At 42.7% G+C, this 19,469-nt stretch overlaps 2 protein-coding genes across 2 annotated transcripts in view; one reads left to right on the forward strand and one right to left on the reverse strand.

Annotated features, from left to right (window-relative positions):
* The window catches only part of LOC307034979 (NACHT, LRR and PYD domains-containing protein 12-like), a gene marked incomplete at both ends in the record, with an annotated part of 47,166 nt that extends 38,235 nt beyond the window's left edge, over positions 1 to 8,931 (reverse strand). The window contains 6 exons of the mRNA XM_079673903.1: positions 2,163 to 2,333; positions 3,158 to 3,328; positions 4,363 to 4,536; positions 5,049 to 6,885; positions 7,288 to 7,568; positions 8,825 to 8,931. Coding sequence (XP_079530029.1) covers positions 2,163 to 2,333; positions 3,158 to 3,328; positions 4,363 to 4,536; positions 5,049 to 6,885; positions 7,288 to 7,568; positions 8,825 to 8,931 — 2,741 coding nt within the window. The remainder of the gene's footprint in view (positions 1 to 2,162; positions 2,334 to 3,157; positions 3,329 to 4,362; positions 4,537 to 5,048; positions 6,886 to 7,287; positions 7,569 to 8,824) is intronic.
* A 4,220-nt stretch (positions 8,932 to 13,151) lies between these two features.
* LOC307034980 (NACHT, LRR and PYD domains-containing protein 12-like) overlaps positions 13,152 to 19,469 on the forward strand; it is a gene marked incomplete at both ends in the record, with an annotated part of 109,664 nt that continues 103,346 nt past the window's right edge. The window contains 2 exons of the mRNA XM_079673904.1: positions 13,152 to 13,217; positions 15,364 to 15,614. Coding sequence (XP_079530030.1) covers positions 13,152 to 13,217; positions 15,364 to 15,614 — 317 coding nt within the window. The remainder of the gene's footprint in view (positions 13,218 to 15,363; positions 15,615 to 19,469) is intronic.

Raw genomic sequence — 19,469 nt, forward strand, 5'->3', positions numbered from 1 at the left:
TGCGGAGGTGGAAAAATGAGGTTTTTACAACTTGGCGGATGTGGGGGTCGAGGGAGAGGGTGGGGTCGAATATCACGCCAAGGTTGCGTGCCTGGGTGGAGGGGGAAACAGGGGTGCCATCGATGGTGAGTGTCAGGTTGGGGGTTTTGCTGAGGGTGGATTTGGAGCCGATGAGGAGGAGTTCAGTTTTATTGCTGTTGAGTTTGAGGAAGTTGTGTTGCATCCAGGATTTTATTGCAGTCAGACAGGATTCGATGTGTGTGAGAGGTTGTGGGGGGATTTGGTGCTGAGGTAGATCTGTATGTCGTCAGCATAGCAGTGAAAGTCCAGGTTGTGATGGCGGAGAATCTGACCAAGGGGGAGGATGTAGATGATGAAGAGGAGGGGGCCGAGTACTGAACCTTGGGGAACACCTTGGGTGACTGAAGCTGTGGTAGAGGAGTGATTGTTGAGGGAGATGAAGTGGGATCTGTCGGAGAGGTAGGACTGGAGCCACCTGCAGACAGATCCTGGCGAATGGTGAGTTTAGTATTACCCTCGTAGATTGACATTTTCTTCGCAGACTGCAGTATCACTTCTTTATCTCTGACTCGTAGAAAGCGGATCATAATTGGTCTTGGAGACTTCCCTGGTTCGGGATATGGTCGTAGAGAGCGGTGAACCCGCTCCAACTCTAGATTCTGATCGAGGGAGAGTTTGAGCCAGGAAGATAGTTTCTGTTGAATATATTGAAGTAGTAATTGGCTGCCTTCTGACTTCTCTGGGAGCCCTAGTAAAACAAGGTTTTTACGTCTCCCTCTATTTTCGAGATCATCCGTCTTAGATTCCAGCGTCTTTATCAACTTTTCGGCTCTGTGAAGGTCCCGTGCTGTAGTTTGTAAGGTGTCTTCTAATGTCAAAATTCTTTGTTCAGCTTCATCCATACGCTGAAGTTGATTCTCAAGGGCCTGGTTTGTTGTAGCTAGTGCTTCTTTCATTGTTGAGACTTGACTAGTCACAATCTCCAAACGATTATCAATTCCATCGAGACGATTAATTATTTCAGAACGTTGAGATTTTAACTCGGACATTATCTCAGCAAACGAAGGATTTCTATCATCCTCTTGAGACTCATCCTCTGGTTCTGGTAGGTCTTGGTTGCCTCGTGGGGTTCTTCTTGGCATCCTTCCTTCTTTTTCTTTCTTTTTGTAGCAAGAGTCTTTCCTTAGATGTCAACTCTTAACTATAGTCAATAAAGATGTTAAGCTTTTTCTCTGAGTGGAGGTGAAAAACTCAAATGAATCACTGAGGTTGTGCGGAGCTCTCAGCTCAGGCTGCCATCTTGTTCCTCTCGGCCCAACTGTTCCTCTCGGCCCAACGGCCCAATATAGCACATTTATAAACGATTTTTGGTCGAGCCAAAGTGCTGTACATATAATAAAAATAGCCTACAGTAGAGACACTTTACAGCAAATACAACAGCACAGATTGTTCAGAATATCAGGATGAGAAAAACGACATCCTCTGTCCTTAGACCCTCTCATCGTACAAGGAAACACTTCCAGAGAAACCCACAGTTTAAAGGGGAAAAAAATGGGACAAACCTCAGGGAGAGCAACAGAGGAGGGATCCCTCTCCCAGGACGGACAGACGTGCAATAGATGCCGTGTGTAAATCGAAGAGATAATACATTCAACTCAAGATCCCAACGTTTACAAAGATCACAATTCAGGATGAATTTTAAATGTGAAGAAAAACCTCCAGAATATGTATTTTAGGAACAGTGGAGTCATCAAATCACAGCATCTTCAGAGTGAACTATTCAGTCAGTATCAGCATCATGTAGCTTCAGGGGCATGTTGGAAACAGCAACCACTGAACATACTTGTTAGTGTTGGATCGTTTTAATATAACTATTTCATTATTGTATTTGATATCATTTGTTAAAATCATGATGGAGAATACAAGATGAATTTCAGCTGTTTAAAAGGTTCAGAGGGAATTCTGCAGTGAAGGTTTTTTGTTGTTATATTTAAATGTAAAGATGAACATTGCATTATGCAACTCTAGCATTAAGAGGCTCAGTGAGGATCAGAGTGATATCAGCCTGATGTCTGCAGCTCAGAGTCAACACAACTCTCACATATTCATCTCAGCACACAAGTTCAAGATGGAGAACTGACCTGAGAGTCTCCAGTCTGCAGTCTGGACTCTCCAGAAGATCTCTCAGCAGCTCCACTCCTGAATCCTTCAGAGCGTTCTGACTCAGGTCCAGATCTCTCAGATGGATGTTGGACTTCAGAGCTGAGGCCAGAGCAGAACAGCTGATCTCTGACAAACTGCAGCTCCTCAGTCTGAAGAAAGAGAACACATGATGAGGATAGAAATCAGTTTATAATCCAATCAGATGTTCAGGTTTATTAAGTGTAGCTCAACATTCCTGTTTCCTAATCAATGAGCTTTTCCCTGAATTACAGTGACTGTCTTTCTGTTATTGTGGATCATCATAATATCAGCCTTCTGTTCATTGTCTGTGAAAACATTGAAATCAATGGGAAGCAAGAAAAACATGTATGCTTCAGAGATCAATGTGAAACTAATATTAGTTCAGATGAACTTCTTTATTCAGATGTGACCATTTACTAAAGACAACACACATTTACTTGAACAACTAGCAGTGGGTATCTAACATATACAATTGAAGAAACACTCAACTTTTATGATTGCAGACTAAATGTAGTACAAGAAAAATAATAATATGAACAAAAGGACTGTGGCAGTGGGGTGTGGTTAGAGCGCCGGCTGCTGGAGGGATGGGGCTGGCTCCAGACAGCTGGACAAGGATCAGGTAACCAGGTGAACAGTAAAGCATGTCAGTAACCTGGTTCTTGTCTCTTGGTCTGGGTCCTGGGGGCAGAAGGACTTGCCCCAAGAAAGCCTGTCACTGGCAGCAGTGTTCTGTCTGTTTCCTAAAGTATGGATGTATTGTTTCCAAGCTGTGGCCAGTCAGTAAAGCTTTCTTTTAGGCAAGCCTTCCTCTCCTTCTGTCCTTTTTAACTGGGTGAGCAGGAAAACCCTCACAACGACATACACACATGTATGGTTGTTCAAGCATTAGGTTCAACTGTTAATGAAACACATGAGATCTCCAGCAGTAACAGAGAGTCAGTGAACTGACCTGAGAGTCTCCAGTCTGCAGTCTGGACTCTCCAGAAGATCTCTCAGCAGCTCCACTCCTGAATCCTGCAGAACGTTGAGACTCAGGTCCAGATCTCTCACATGGATGTTGGACTTCAGAGCTGAGGCCAGAGCAGCACAGCTGATCTCTGACAACCTGCAGCCAATCAGTCTGAATGAAGAGAACATGATGTAACTTCAGAAAACAATGTTCCTGTTTGAAATAACTCCAGGTTTAATAATCTGCTCAGAGCTGAAGAAGGTCAGAAAGTGGAAACTCCAAACAGGTTAAAAACTCTAAGATACAGAAAGAGGGAAAGAGCTCTCATTCAGATTAAAGACAACGTGCTTCTACTTCAATAAAACGAGGAGACTTCACATCTGAAACTCTGCTCCATCTACACTAACTCATGATGTGCAGCCAGACAAATACAAACCACAGAAACTGATTCAACTCAAGATCACAACGTTTACAAAGATCACAATTCAGGATGAATTTTAAATGTGAAGAAAAACCTCCAGAATATGTATTTTAGGAACAGTGGAGTCATCAAATCACAGCATCTTCAGAGTGAACTATTCAGTCAGTATCAGCATCATGTAGCTTCAGGAACATGTTGGAAACAGCAACCACTGAACATACTTGTTAGTGTTGGATCGTTTTAATATAACTATTTAATTATTGTATTTGATATCATTAGTTAAAATCATGATGGAGAATACAAGATTAATTTCAGCTGTTTAAAAGCTGATCTCTGACAAACTGCAGCTCCTCAGTCTGAATAAAGAAAACATGATGTAACTTTAGAAAACAATGTTCCTGTTTGAAATAACTCAATGTTTAATAATCTGATCAGAGCTGAACAATGTGTTAACGTCAGCAATGATGTAGAAACAAATCCCTGATCATCTGGAACTCTCTGCAGCAGTTTCTCTCATCAGATGTTTAACAACTCCTTCATCTCCCTCACAGCTCATCAGTACTGACAGCATCTCCACTGACTCATGGAGCACAGAGTGAGTCTGTGGAAGCTCAAACACTCTCCCTCACACATTCACCTTCTCTGATCTTTGTTATTCTTAAAGTTTGGATTCCATTTCCATTTGGAAACACAGAAACAAATAAAAGCATTAAAATGTCTTCAGGCAAATTCTGAAAATCATAAACACAAACAGATCTGTATGAACTGCAGTCAGTGAACTGACCTGAGACCCTCCAGTCTGCAGTTTGGACTCTTTAGTCCAGAACTCAGCAGCTCCACTCCTGAGTCCTGCAGATCGTTGTGACTCAGGTCCAGATCTCTCAGATGGGAGGGGTCAGACTTCAGAGCTGAGGCAACGACTACACATTCAGTCTCTGAGAGTCCACAGCCAGTAAGTCTATAATGACACATATATCACAACTTGTGTTAGTATAAAAACAGAGGAAACATTTATTTAACTTACTGAATTTGAAATGGAACAATTTTTAACATATTATGTCGATTTAATTTAATAATAGAGTTTTCTTTATTCATTGTCAGCATGTCAGACATTATTTTAAACTCTGAAGCATTGTGGTAAACACAGATCTGATTTCATGTTTAAGAAACTGCAATGATATATTAATAACTGCTTTCACCGATAACTGTAAATACTGCTGTATGTTGTGATCACATGCTGCTCTGAGAAAACCTCTAAAGTCCTTCATGTGTTTGACATGTCGCCTCCATCACTCAAAATAATGGGAAGAAAAGAAAAAAATGTTAAAATGTCACAATATATAAATAGAATAACTGGATCATTTCATTTTGCTCTCAAAGTATTTAAGATCAAACATTTTATAATGTTTATTTGAAGAAATAAACTTCTGATCCACATAAATTCATAAAGCTAATCACATCTGGACTTACTCAGCCTTCCTGCAGTTCCTCACAGCTGGAAGCAGTCTCCGTCGTCCCTCCTCTGATGTGTGGTACTTCTTCAGGTCCAACTCATCCAGAACCTCCTCTGACATCTGCAGCATGTAGGCCAGAGCAGAGCAGTGGATCACAGAGAGTTTCTCTGATCTGTTCCCTGACTTCAAGAACTCTGTGATCTCCTGATTTACTGAGAGGTCCTTCATCTCTGTCAGACAGTGGAAGATGTTGATGCTCCTGTCAGGAGAGATTTTATAACTTCTCATCTCCTTCAGGTTATTGATGGCTCTCTGGATGATTTCTGGACGGTTGTCTGTGCGACCAAGCAGACCTCCTAACAGTCTCTGGATGATCTTTGGACGGTTGTCTGTGCGACCCAGCAGGCCTCTTAAGAGTCTCTGGTTGGACTCCAGAGAGAGGCCGTGGAGAAAGCGGACAAACAGGTCCAGGTGGCCATTTTCACTTCTGAGGGATTTCTCCATGGCTCCCTTCAGGAAGACATCCAGGGATGGGTAAATCCAGCTTATCTGCAGGAAGTCCTTCAGTACCTCTGTGTCTCTGTTGGTGTAACAGTGGAACATGTAGACTGCAGCCAGAAACTCCTGAATGCTCAGATGAACAAAGCAGTAGACTGTTTTCTGGAAGATCACACTCTCTCTTTTGAAGATCTCTGTACAAACTCCTGAGTGCACCAAGGCCTCGGTGACATCAAGACCACAGCGCTGCAGGTCTTCATGGTAGAACATGATGTCTCCTTTCTCCAGATGTTCAAACGCCAGCCTCCCCAGCTTCAGAAGAAGCTCCCTGTCAGCCTCCGTCAGCTGCTGTGGACTCGTCCCATGTCCCTCTTCATACTTCTGCTTCTTCCTCTTGGTCTGGACCAGCAGGAAGTGTGAGTACATGTCAGTGAGGGTCTGGGGCAGCTCTCCTCTCTGGTCTGTAGTCAACATGTGGTCCAGAACTGCAGCAGTGATCCAGCAGAAGACTGGGATCAGACACATGATGTGGAGGCTCCTGGAGCTCTTGATGTGAGAGATGATTCTGCTGGACAGGTCTTCATCACTCCATCTCCTCCTGAAGTACTCCTCCTTCTGGGCGTCAGTGAAGCCTCGTACTTCTGTCACCCTATCCACACACTCAGGAGGGATCTGATTGGCCGCTGCAGGTCTGGAAGTTATCCAGACGAGAGCCGAGGGAAGCAGCTTCCCCCTGATGAGGTTTGTCAGCAGCACGTTGACTGAGGACTGCTGAGAGACATCAGACACAACCTCATTGTTTCTGAAGTCCAGAGAAAGTCTGCTTTCATCCAGGCCGTCAAAGATGAGCAGCACTTTACAGACAGCCAGCTGCTCTGCTGTGAGCTTCTGTAAGGTTGGATGGAAAACATGGAGCAGCCTGAGAAGACTGTACTGCTCACCTTTGATCAGGTTCAGCTCCCTGAAGGAGAGCGGGATCACCAGACTGACATCTTGGTTTCCCAAACCCTCGGCCCAGTCCAGAGTGAACTTCTGCACTGAGAAGGTTTTTCCAACTCCAGCGACTCCGTTGGTCAGGACCGCTCTGATGAGAGTCTGTTGGTCAGGTGAGGCTTTAAAGATGTCCTGGCACTTGATTGGAGTGTCATGGAAGGTCTCTTTCTTGGAAGCTGTCTCCAGCTGCCTCACCTCATGTTGGGTATTAACCTCTTCACTCTGGCCTTGTGTGATGTAGAGCTCAGTGAAGATGCTGTTGAGGAGGGTTTCACTTTGATCAGTTCCTTCAGTCACACGATCACATCTCCTCCTCAGACTGAGCCTATGTTCATCTAAAACCTCCTGCAGACCACTATCTGCTGGAAGAGAAGGAAACAGGAGAGAATCAGGAAAATGCTTTTGTGAATCTGAACAGTCAGGGTTTTAAATGACATGATTTTTATAAGACATTTTAATGTCTATACTTTACAACACAGAACATCCTGGACATGGAGACTCCAGAAGGAACCACAAATACTAGCTGCCAGATATTTATACTCTCATACGTAAATGTTATATAAGTGCTGGGCTAATGTAGTAATGTCTGAGTAAGACAGAAAGCGTTTTTTAGGGAAACACTGCTCTCCCACGTGAAATATTTGTGTACACACTTTAAAAGCAAAGCCTTGAAGAAGGGATCAGATGATACAGTGTTTCTATAGAAGAGCAGACACCCAGCACCCACACAGCGGTAAAGAGGCTGCACGTGTTCGGCCTCTTACTTTGTAAAATGCTCCATCTTTCTCCACACTGAGGACAGCAGGAGTCTCCTGATGGAGGAAGCTGCTCCCAGTATGAGGCGATGCACTGTCTGCAGAACCAGTGTCCACAGCTGGTAGAGACTGGATCCTTCAGGACGTCCTGACACAGAGCACAGCTGGACAGCTGCTCCTCCACAGGAACAGGACTCTTCCTCTTCCCTCTGTGGAGATGAACACATCCTTTACAGCACTTTACATTAGAGGAGCTGATTCTCACCAAAGGTACAACAAGGTGGCAAATTCTACTTTCATATTTAAAATAAAGTCTGTATCTCTAGATGATTGTTCATCCTGGTAAGGTAGATAGAGGTTAGTTCTTCATATCATTAGGAAACCACACAGCTTTGTGTCTGGATTCATAACATCAGCTGAATTCATCTGGAACACTTTAGCACTTTGAACCCAATTTACATTGAATTTGCTGTGAATACATTTCAATAAACAAATGGAAAGGATACCAAGATAACAACATAATGATATTGATTTGAGTTAATGCTTCGTCAGGTCTGTCTGCAACACAATGAGCAAAACACTTTCAAATGTTTGTTTTCTGAATGAAATCAGTTTCATTAAAGCTAGGCTAACATTGTAGCTGCTCCATCAACACTCAAAATAACTCCACCCAGTCATTAGAACAGCAGCTATTATATTGTTAGCACCACAGACAGTCTCTGGTTTATACAGGTACATGAATAACCCTGATTTAATATGAGGTGCTGTAGAGCTCTGGCTGCTGATGTTCCCTCTTCTGATTTATCTCAGCATGTCAGTGACGACAGGAGCAGAATCTCAACACTGTTTTTGTAACAGAGCGTCACAAACTTTACACTCAAGTTGTAACTTTTCAAGTTGTGTGAATACACGGGGATATTAATGTTGCTTCTTTACTTCATTCGTGTTGCCAGGTACACATGTGTGTCTTTGTATTGACTCTACATGTAACCAGTTACATCTGCTAATGCTAAACACAACCAGCTCACCAGGTTATCACTATTATTAATAAACCTCTTCAAAAGATGCTGAGGTAGTCAACTCATTTGTTGGAAGATTTATATTGTTCCAAGTATTATTGTCATTTTGAGAACATGTCATAACACTGATACATTGATAATATAATAGCATATTGAAATATCCTAAAATATAGTTAACTGTCCTCTTCGTCCTTGTTGACTGAACTTTAATGCTTTTATTGGTGGCTTGTTGTTACAATTCATTTGTGAAGTTTGACATGTTTGTTTTTGATTTGGTTAACCAGAGGTCCTACATGTGGAGAGAGAGTGTTATTTTACTGCAGTAGTTTACTTAGTTCTCTACTGCCTTTCTTTTTGTACTTTACTGCAAATCTTTAGTCTAATCTACTGCATTTCTGTACTTCATTCTACAGAGTGTCTGTACTCTACTGCGCTCATGTAATTATGAACGAACAGTTTAGATTATACGATTATATATAAAATCTGAATCCTCTCCAGGTCAGGTTACAGCAGAAACAGACTCTTACTTCCTGTCTGAGGGTCCAGGTTCATCTCTGAAGTATGGAGGATCCTCTTTAGACCGGTCACTCTTCAGAGACAGACAGCTGGGGACTGGAGATTTGGAATCGCTCATCTTCTCCAGTCTGAGAGATAAACCAGTCACACACACACACACACACACACACACACACACACACACACACACACACACACACACACACACACACACACACACACACACACACACACACACACACACACACACACACACACACACACACACACACACACACACACACACACACACACACACACACACACACACACACACACACACACACACACACACACACACACACACCATCATAATGACAAACTTGGGTCAGACTTCAGGCAGGCTGCTCTCCATGTTGACTGCGCTGGGCTGTTACATGTTATGTAACTCTGATGAATCAGAAACCAGGAAATGGATAAAAAAGTTCACAACATTTGAAGATGTCACTTTCGACTGCAGGAAATAAATATATTTTAATTTACAGATTATTTTCTGATATACAGTATAACAGAGTAAATGATTAATGTGTTGAAAAGCAGATCCTGGTGTTAACACTCACCCTGTTTTTCTCCTCCTGCTCTGTCGAAGTGTAAAATGGAGTCTGGCAGTCTGACTTCCAACTTCCACTTTCAACATCCTTCCTGTCTGTAGCTCCTCCCTTTGTTTCATAACCAGCCTCATCACATGGACAGGTACAAACAGGGATTATTTTCAATTGCTCTCACAGTAAGACAGTTCCAAAAACATGTATAAGAAAGTTAGAAAATAGACAAGCAGCTAAAAACAAGCAACTCAAAATTATAATACCACAAAGTGCAAACAAATCAATAAACATCCTGCATTCAAAACCTTACTTGTGAGGTTGTTTTGGGTACTCTAGTGTTAACTGTGTAATATATTGTTCCATATTATATATATTTGTTTGAGGAATAATATTACTGCTGCATGAATGCACAAATTGCATAGTGTAGATTATTTGAACTCCTTTACATACTCTTGGTTTGTTAAATGCATTGCTGCAGATTCTATGAGATCAATATATGTGTGCAGCTTTGTCCTGTGATAACCATGCATCTTTAAAAAGTCAACTTTTCATGAGTTTTTCAGAAAAACAGCCCTGTTTCAGCTTTATGACGGTGCATTTTCAAGCTGATCCAAGAGGCTTTTTAAAGGAATATAGCTTAAGGAGGAGAGCTGCCTCATCACATAAATACATACTGGATCCTAGTTCATCGTAAACGTTTAAAATCATCTGGAGATACGTGGTTATCACTGGACAGGAGGGGGAAGAACATCTGTAATCTTAAAGTAACTAAAGCTGTCACACAAATGTAGTCGGGTAAAAAGTGAAATAATGACCTCTGAGATGTAGTGAAGAAGTGTACAGCTGATACCTTGAATTTGTACTAAAGGACAGAACTTGAGTATCAGTACTTAGTTACTATTTTCAGTAACCATGCCAGAGGGGAGAGGTTGGAGCAGGTTGTGTCCCAGGTGTGAAGGTCTGCAATCATAAAGTGGTGTTAATATGTGGAGATGATTCACAAACAAAACGTTTATCAGAAACTATACTAAACTTATTTGCAACAGAAATTATTTTCTGCAATAATCCAAAATCACATGGAGAAAAGAAACTGAAATGACAGACACTAGTCAGCATAAAGTAATTAAAACAATAATTTCAAAAATATGTAAAACATAAATATCTTAATGTATATTCTAAGATCATGTTTAGTCGTCTGATTCGTCTGCACATTGCTGTTTTAGTCTGCGTTCTTCTAATTAGTGTCTACACTGTGCCTATTGAGACGTGTTGAGCGATATGGGGCAAGCCCCTCTCTCTGCTGTCAAAATGAACGTGTAGGGCCTACTGTAAAAACCACACTGCGCCTGCTCAGAGTATTTTTGTATTCAATTTTTGCGGCAAATAAATAATCACAAGTGGGGCAAACTGCTGGCAACCCTACTAAAACGTCATCTCATAATTCAGAGCCGATTGGCTGTAAGTACGTGTGCCGCGAAAAGTGTAGTGTGAAGAGGAGACGAGAGAGAGCTGTTAGGGCTGGAGGGTACGCAGGACCCAAATGCAGAAAATAGGTTTGAAAGCAGGAATCCTTTATTTCCAGAACTAGGCCAGGCAAACAAAGTCAAAACTAGGCAAGGCAAGACAAAACATGAAGTCACTCAGAACATAAACCCTTCCAACAACGTTAAGAATCTCACAAAGACTAACGGAAAAAGCAGAAACTAAATGTACACAGGACTAATCAAACAAACACGACACAGGTGAGGAGGGAGGAGAAAACACAGGGGCACAAGCTGAATGCAATCGGGTAATCAGGCAGGAGGGAACACAAGAGAGAGGAAGCAACAGACAAGATGGGGGGTGAACTCTTTTCAAACCAAAACAGGAAAACACTTCCTTTTTTTAAATGTCACTTCCTTTTTTTAAATGTCACTTCTGTTTTTTGATTGTGACTTTTTTCCCAGAATGTGGCTTTTCTTTTTAAATCATTTTGTGACATGCACACTGAAGAGACTTGCAATGATTTGCCCCAGACTTCTGCTTTCAGAGTTAATTATGAAATGATTACCCGATCCACAGTGGCGGCCGGCCCATAGGGGCGCTAGGGGCGCCGCCCCCCCTCTTCCCACATGTTTGATTGTCATTCAAAATAAAAAATAAATAAAAAAATATATTTACAAAAAATATATATTTTTTAATTTTATTTTTATTTTTAAAGAACAAGGTAAATATTATATAGTTGGTATCAGTAAAATGTATAATCTTCAATAAAATGTCATTTAAAATTGTTTTACGATGTCTAAAGTTACCGATAAGTCACATGTTTCCTGCCTGGCCGCAGCGTGTATCATTACCCTCTCTCGTCCGGGCGGTAGAAAGGAGCCCTCAGCCAGAGCAGCTGCAACCAACAAGCTGACTGTTGTTATCTGTAAACTATTCCGCCGAAACATAATTTCAGCCAATCAGCGTTGTCAGATCTGATGCTCAAAGGGCGCCCTGTCAGCGCCCTGGCCTGTGTGTCTGTGAGTTGTTTGGACTCGTATCCAAGGTGACGCTACAGTAGGGGATGGCTGCGTCAGGTAGACTCCGGTGCTAGTGGATCACCGGAGCTGTAGATTAACGTTTGCATGCTTATTGTAGTTGTAAGGGCAATGCCTGTGGCACCATGGAGCATATGTGTGGGCTGGACCTGTATTTTACAGGAAAGGAGTGATCAGAGGGTCGAGTTGTCGATTCTTGTTCAGTTTTCCTCTTCCTCACCCTCTCAGACTTTGAGTTGCGCGCGCTGCTAAAGAGACGCGCTACCATGGAAACCAAACAATGGTGTAGCTGTATTAAAGTCAGAGTGGAAACAGTCGTGAGTAAATCTGATTTTGTCAGAAATCGGGAGAAATGCGGGAGTCTCCCGCAAAAATCGGGAGGGTTGGCAAGTATGACTGACACACACACACACACACACACACACACAAACACACACACACACACACACACACACACACACACACACACACACACACACACACACACACACACACACATGTTTTTGTCACCATTTCCATAGCCCCACCAAAAATATTTTCCACCAGCCGCCACTGCCGATCCAATAATAATCCAATGCAGAGGCAATAATGTACAGATGTAGCACTCCAGATAGGACTCACATGGGTGTGTCCCAGTCAAAAGCCCAGCGAATAATCGCTCTGATCCGGTGAGGTGGGGGCATCTTGCGGAGGAGTAATCAGCGAGACGCCCAACACACCCTTGTCGTTTGCAGCCGCGGACATCTGCTCCAAGCCGGAATATTCTATCAAAAATATTCCAGCGTTTTCCCTGTCATGCCCTGTCATGCGGCAGCGGGGGCAGAGGTTCTCATCGAGGGGATTTGAGCTCTCCGTGCGGCCCCGCACCCTCAGAATACGTACCATTTCTGCCACCAGAGCTCTCGTTTTCAGTGGCTGTTGCCACAACGCCTCCACACACTGCCAGATATCTGGCAACGGGGGCGAGACGAAAGCCGATTGCGCCTGGCGGGCCGGACTGGACCGTAAAACTCCTGGCGGAGGCGGCTGGCTTTGGCGGCAGTGGTGGGGGGAAGAAGTAATCTTCTTCCTCCTCAGCAAACGGAGCCATAACCCACACGGCTGGGATGGCGAACGTTGGTGGCGTCGCCTGGGCCATATCCTGGTCTCCCACGTCCACCACCTCGAGCTCGTCTTCGGCGTGGTCTGGTCCCAGGCACTAGAAACCGAGATGGTGGGGATTGGCGCCCGCTATGAAGCCGGGCATGAGGGACAGGCACGGGTTTCCTGCAGGCGCGACTCCATTTGCTTGCCTGGAGGTAAGATACTTATTACTTGTTTTTTTCGAATGCTTTTCTGCTCAGGTGTTGTCTCGCTTGCTGAAGAGAAAAGGATGACAGTCAGGAGGTGTAGCTGCCTTATATACTGTGAGGCTGAGCCTGCGCACACATTCAGGTAGGCTCGCCCTGATTGACCGGCTACGTTTATACAACTTCAGTGTGTGAACGCTCGCGTATCATTGATGAGGGTAGTACCCATAGAGTCCAGTAGAGGGCGGAGCCTGTGTGAGATAGAGCAGCATAACACAAAACATACTGTAAAATAAAATCTATATATATATAATACATATATCTGTCTTTTAGGTCCTTGCTTTGAAGGTTGCCATCGAGGAAGGTTTTTCTCCGGAGAGAATCAACGATCTGGATCAAATCGTAGCGGGCGAAGATTTCCATCAGTGATCGTCAGTGTGGTACGATCCAGATCCAGATCCAGAGAAACCCAGCAGGATGTTTAACCTCACTGTGATTCCCTTCAGGCAGAATTATTGCCTGTTTATGCTGTTACATTTCCTCTGACCTCTGACCTCTGACACTGTGACTCAGGGTCAGTTCACTCCTTTGAAAATTAGACTTTCTCTACAGTCCTTCAACAAGTGGCTTAATCCCTGAGGAGTGGTTTCTATGGAAACTCAGATTTAAATTGGTTAAACAGAAAGTGCTTTGATTTGGATTTAATGTTTGAGGTAATGAGGAACGAGAGGAAACAGAAAGTGAGGTATGTTGTCGGAGTTGTTTAGATTAAGTATGTTTTAACACATGTAAATGCTGTGTAAACTCTGTGTGTTTATTATGAATATGTAATTAGATTGGAAAGGTGAAAGCACTCGACTGCTGCTGTAATGAGAGGAAAAAGGGAGCTGCAAAGTTAGCAAAACACGTTGATTTGTGGTCATTTTGCCTCAAAATCAGCGATTAAATGTCAATTGTTTTACTTAGAAAATATTCATTTGTATCCTTGAAGCCATTCCTGGGAAAAAGAACAACACATCTCAATTATACCAGACTTTACACTGGATACACCTTTATTAAAAGTACATATTTAGCTGTATTTTCCACATCTTAGCTGTTTCTCACAATCCCGATGAATAAAAGTTTAAATATTTAAAGATATCTACAGAATCAAACATTTACACATATATACAAAGTCCCACATTAAGAGGCATCAATACAAAAGGAAAATATAACGGCACAAGAGTCAATATATACAAAAATAACAGTCACTTATAAACAGAGGACAATGAATATGTTCATAGTCTTTGTTCAGGAGATAATCAGAGCTTTGAACTCACATTTAGGAGGAAAGGTTTGAAAAAGGAGAAGCTCCAACTAAAGATAAACATTAGGTTTCAAAGTCTGTGGGAACATTTATATTTTCAGAGGTTTAGTTTTGGCAGAAATAAAACTTTAATTTTTTAATGTACACAATCCTAGGTGTTTCAGTAATACGCTGCTGGAGGAAGATAAGAGAATATCTAGCCGTTTTTTATTTTATTGTCACATTTATTAATTAAACTTCAGTTGTTCCTGGAGGACCTTGAAGTATATTTATATTTAGCTTATTATTCCAAGTTTGCTCACACACACACACACACACACACACACACACACACACACACACACACACACACACACACACACACACACACACACACACACGCACACTACTTTCATTGATGTGCTTTTATGAGCGTTATCAACGGTAGGTTTTTTTTCTAAATGAAACTGAACAATAGAATAGTAGGTGCTTAGAGCTCACGATTAATGTCCTAAATGAGAATATAGATAATCGTTGACCTGTACGTTTACACATAGAAAGAATTCACTTACAAAAAACACAGTTAGAGGAAATCATTTTGAAAAAAAATATATCACTTTTTCTAGAATAATAAAAAACACTATTATAAAATAATTTCAAAAAATAATGTTTACAAGATAAAATGAAAACACAAATAAAATGCAATGACGTAACTTTAACTAAAAGTAAAAACGTCCACCTTGTTTAGTGAAATAAGGACTTATCATATAGATAACTCTCTATTTAAGGTGGTTTGAGTCCTTAGAAAAGCACTATATACATTAAATGAATATAAATGATGATTATTATTATTTCAAATTCACCAATTAGCCGTCCTTTGACTTTGAGATCGAGATAAAGAAGAAGGAGAAGACAGTCAAAGTAGTGAAGGAGAAGAAAGAGAGGAAACCCCGCAAAGAGAAGAAGAGGAGGCCGAAGAAGAGGAGGCCGAAGAAGAGGAGGCCGAAGAAGAGGAGGCCGAAGAAGAGGAGGCCGAAGGAGGTCGGCGCGCCCAAGAGGCCGATGAGCGCCTACATGCTGTGGCTCAACGCCAAGGAAAAGAAGCAGTACCAAATCGCAAGGCAAGAGTTCAAAGACAGCGGCTTTTACATTACTGATACCACTGACATCCACACCTCATACTTTACTGGTTTTGAATTTAATTCATTTGGTTTTGCCAAAAATAAACATATTGTTAAAAGTGGATATGGTGTGTCTCCTCTTTGTTGTGGCCTTCTGAGCCAGGTCATAACAACACACAGTTAACACAATAGTACCCAAAACAACCTCACAAGTAACGTTTTGAATGCAGGATGTTTATTGATTTTTTTGAATTTATAATTTGTACTTGCTTGTTTTTAGCTGATTGTCTATTTTCTAACTTTCTTATACATGTTTTTGGAACTGTATTACTGTGAGAGCAATTGAAAATAATCCCTGTTTGTACCTGTCCAGGTGATAGGCTGGTTTTGAAACAAAGGGAGGAGCTACAGACAGGTGAGGGTGTTGAAGGGAAAGTATGAAGTAAGACTGCCAGACTCCATTTTACACTTCAACAGAGCAGGAGGAGAACAACAGGGTGAGTGTTAACACAAGGATCTGTTTTTTAGTGTGTGTGTGTGTGTGTGTGTATGTGTGTGTGTGTGTGTGTGTGTGTGTGTGTGTGTGTGTGTGTGTGTGTGTGTGTGTGTGTGTGTGTGTGTGTGCGTGTGTGTGTGTGTGTGTGTGTGTGTGTGTGTGTGTGTGTGTGTGGCTGTGTGTGTGTGTGTGTGTGTGTGTGTGTGTGTGTGTGTGTGTGTGTGTGTGTGTGTGTGTGTGTGTGTGTGTGTGTGTGTGTGTGTGTGTGTGTGTGTGTGTGTGTGTGTGTGTGTGTGTGTGTGGCTGTGTGTGTGTGATTAGTGCCAAAGACCGGACAACTAAGCTGACTGAGCAGAGAACTAACGTGTCAACGTCTCCATCAATTTTGATTAGGTTGACGTAAAATACAGGCGACGTCAGGACGATGTCAGACGTTACGGCGACGCATCATATGTGCACTCAAAGTACGCGCTCATGTGGCGGCGCCGTATACTTAGAAAGTATCAGAGATTTAATTAATAAACATTAGTATGAGAATATTTGCTGGTACTCGAGACCGTTCTCCATAAACCAGGTTTTAACGATATTGGTCTTGTCTCTGTATCGGACCTACTGTATAGGACTCAAGATTTTATGTCAAGACCACGGCTGTGGCTGGGGATGGGATGAGGGTCGGGAACCGAAATCCGGTTCCCAATTGGAACAAATCTCTGGTACGGGGATTAATAAGAGTTGTGTCTAGCAGCTCTCTCTCTCTCTCTCTCGCTCTCTCTCTCTCTCTCTCTCTCTCTCTCTCTCGCTCTCTCTCTCTCTCTCTCTCTCTCTCTCTCTCTCTCTCTCTCTCTCTCTCTCTCTCTCTCTCTCTCTCTCTCTCCCTCCCTCCCTCAAGGTTTGTGTGGGTTTGGGTGTGTCTGTGTTTCTCAAGCACTGTCCCTCAGGTTGTGGCATGTTTCGATTGCCAGTTTTTGGCTTGTGTGTCTTGTGAAAGTAACGCTGGCATAATATGATATGGCCTGCAGACATGGCCTCTGATAAACACACAGAACTAAAATAATACGTGTTTAATTCAGCCCAGATGCGGTGAATGCAGGCCAAAGCCATTAATGCGGCATATATTGAAGGTGTTCAAAGTTGCACGTATGAGGCACAGTGAGAACCACGCACCTGTCAGATTTTAGCGAATGGGCACATTTACATTTCAGGAGAATAATGATTGGTTGTTCCACTCTCCGTTTCTCACGAGACCAGGCCAATGCTGCATTCTGACTCGTGTGCATTTGTAGGAGAGTTTTTAACATTGACCCTCTCCTGAAAATGTACATATTCTGTGCATTTCCAGGAGAGGTTGAATGTTAAATGATATCCTGCAAGATGTCACTATCCCCACCATATTTAAACCAGATGAACTGGTAGTTCTCCGGTTGCTGGAGAGTCATTTTCAGGCTCATCTCCACACTTGTTTCCCCTAAAATGTTTTTAAATCATTATTTTTGCATTTAAATGCATTTATTTTATCATTAATGTGGTTCCCTGAAACAATGCACATACTCTGGACCTCACTTGGGTCCTGCATAGGCTTTAATCAGGCGTTTTAACACTTTATTCCATGAAAATGATTTTTAATCACTATCATGGGGCTATATAATTCTGGGTAATTCGGAGCACAATCGTAACTTTTACTATTTAAATGTATTTGTATTATATCTTTTTGGGCTAGAAAAGTGACATTTCTGGGTGATTTTGTCAGTTTACTAGGCTTAGCCCACAAATACTGGAGGTTTCAGGCCAAAGTTGGGTGCTCATCGGCGGCCTGCCATGCGCAGAAAACGTTAATTGTATCTTAAAATAATCAAATATGAAGTTTTAAAAAATTGTCAACGGAGATGGGGCTTTGAAAAGCTCAACCTTTTTGGCGCTTTGCGACGTGTTTTCCCCATCTCCGTTGTGAGTTGCAACGGAGAAGTGGAAAAGTGTCCAGGGCTTAATTTCCCCTTCTCCGTCAAAATAATTCATTCATACATTTCGGATTACCGTCTGCACGAAATCGGAAACCCGGTTTTTGGGGGAACTCAGAAAAAAAACGGCTGTCTGCAAACACGCAGGTGAAGTATCCGCTCACCATGCACTCTGGGTCAGCCTTATTTTGTGCCTCAATACCCCCCCAGCCTGGTTCTCAAAAAGTTTACTCTGACAAATGTACCTCTGGAGGAATGTAAAGGGAGTTGACAGGGGACTCTACCCGCGTTATGAGGCACTATTTTCAGATACTTTTTTTCATTTTCACCCCTTTTGCCTGGTTCTCAAAAAACTTTAATCTGACAAATGTGACTCTGGAGGAATGCAAGGAGAGTTGACAGGGGACTCTACCCGGGTTACAAGTCACAATTTTTTGATACATTTTTTCATTTTCACCCCTTTTCTCTGGTTCTCAAAAAAGTGAACTCTGGCTTTTGTGACTCTGGAGGATTGAGAGGGGAGTTGACAGGGGACTCTACCCGGGTTACAAGTCACTATTTTCGGATATATCTTTTAATTTTCATGCATTTTTTGACGGATGAATTTTTTTAAACTTTTTGCTCAGTTTGACCCAGTTCTGGCCACCACATTGCCTGTAGGATAGGACCGAGAGATGACACACTCTCTGGTCGCCTCACAAGTCGCTATTGTCGGACCCTTTATTTGCTTTACCCCGGTTCTATTACTCTTTCCTCATTGGACCATAAAACCTGTTTCCTGTTGGAGTGCTGCCTGGTTCCGAGGCACTCATAAGCAAAGTTATGCATGCAAGGTGCCTGAGATGGGGGGTGCAATCTGCTGGCTTTTTTTGATTCCCGTGCTGCTTCTAAAGCCTGTATGGATCAACTCTCCTCTATTTTCTTCTCAAGCCCCCCGGTCCTACATACTGGTGCCCGGTTACGGGTCAGTTTGTGACTCATTTGATGGGTGAGTATCATGAATTGATGCCTCGGATATGAGTCTGTCGACCTGGTTCTTCGGGGCACTCATAAGCAAAGCTATGCATGAGAGGTGCCCGCGATGGGGTGGGTGTGCAATCGGCAGATTCAGCAGTTTCTAACAAGAGTTTAGCCCTGATCAAAGCCCTGATCTCTGGGTAAGACAGCGAGGTGCTGCGCCCTGGGTGTCTGGGTCTCTGGGTGTCTGTGTGTCTCAGACCCTGCTAACAGCAGTGACTCTTCTGCCTGCATTTAAACAGATTCAGCAGTTTCTAACAAGAGTTCAGCCCTGATCAGAGCCCTGTTCTCTGGGTAAGACAGCGAGGTGATGTGCTCTGGGTCTCTGGGTGTCTGGGTGTCTGGGAGTCTCAGACCCTGCTAACAGCAGTGACTCTGCTGCCTTCA

Source organism: Notothenia rossii (assembly GCF_949606895.1).
Source record: "Notothenia rossii genome assembly, chromosome: 4".
Taxonomy (NCBI): domain Eukaryota; kingdom Metazoa; phylum Chordata; class Actinopteri; order Perciformes; family Nototheniidae; genus Notothenia; species Notothenia rossii.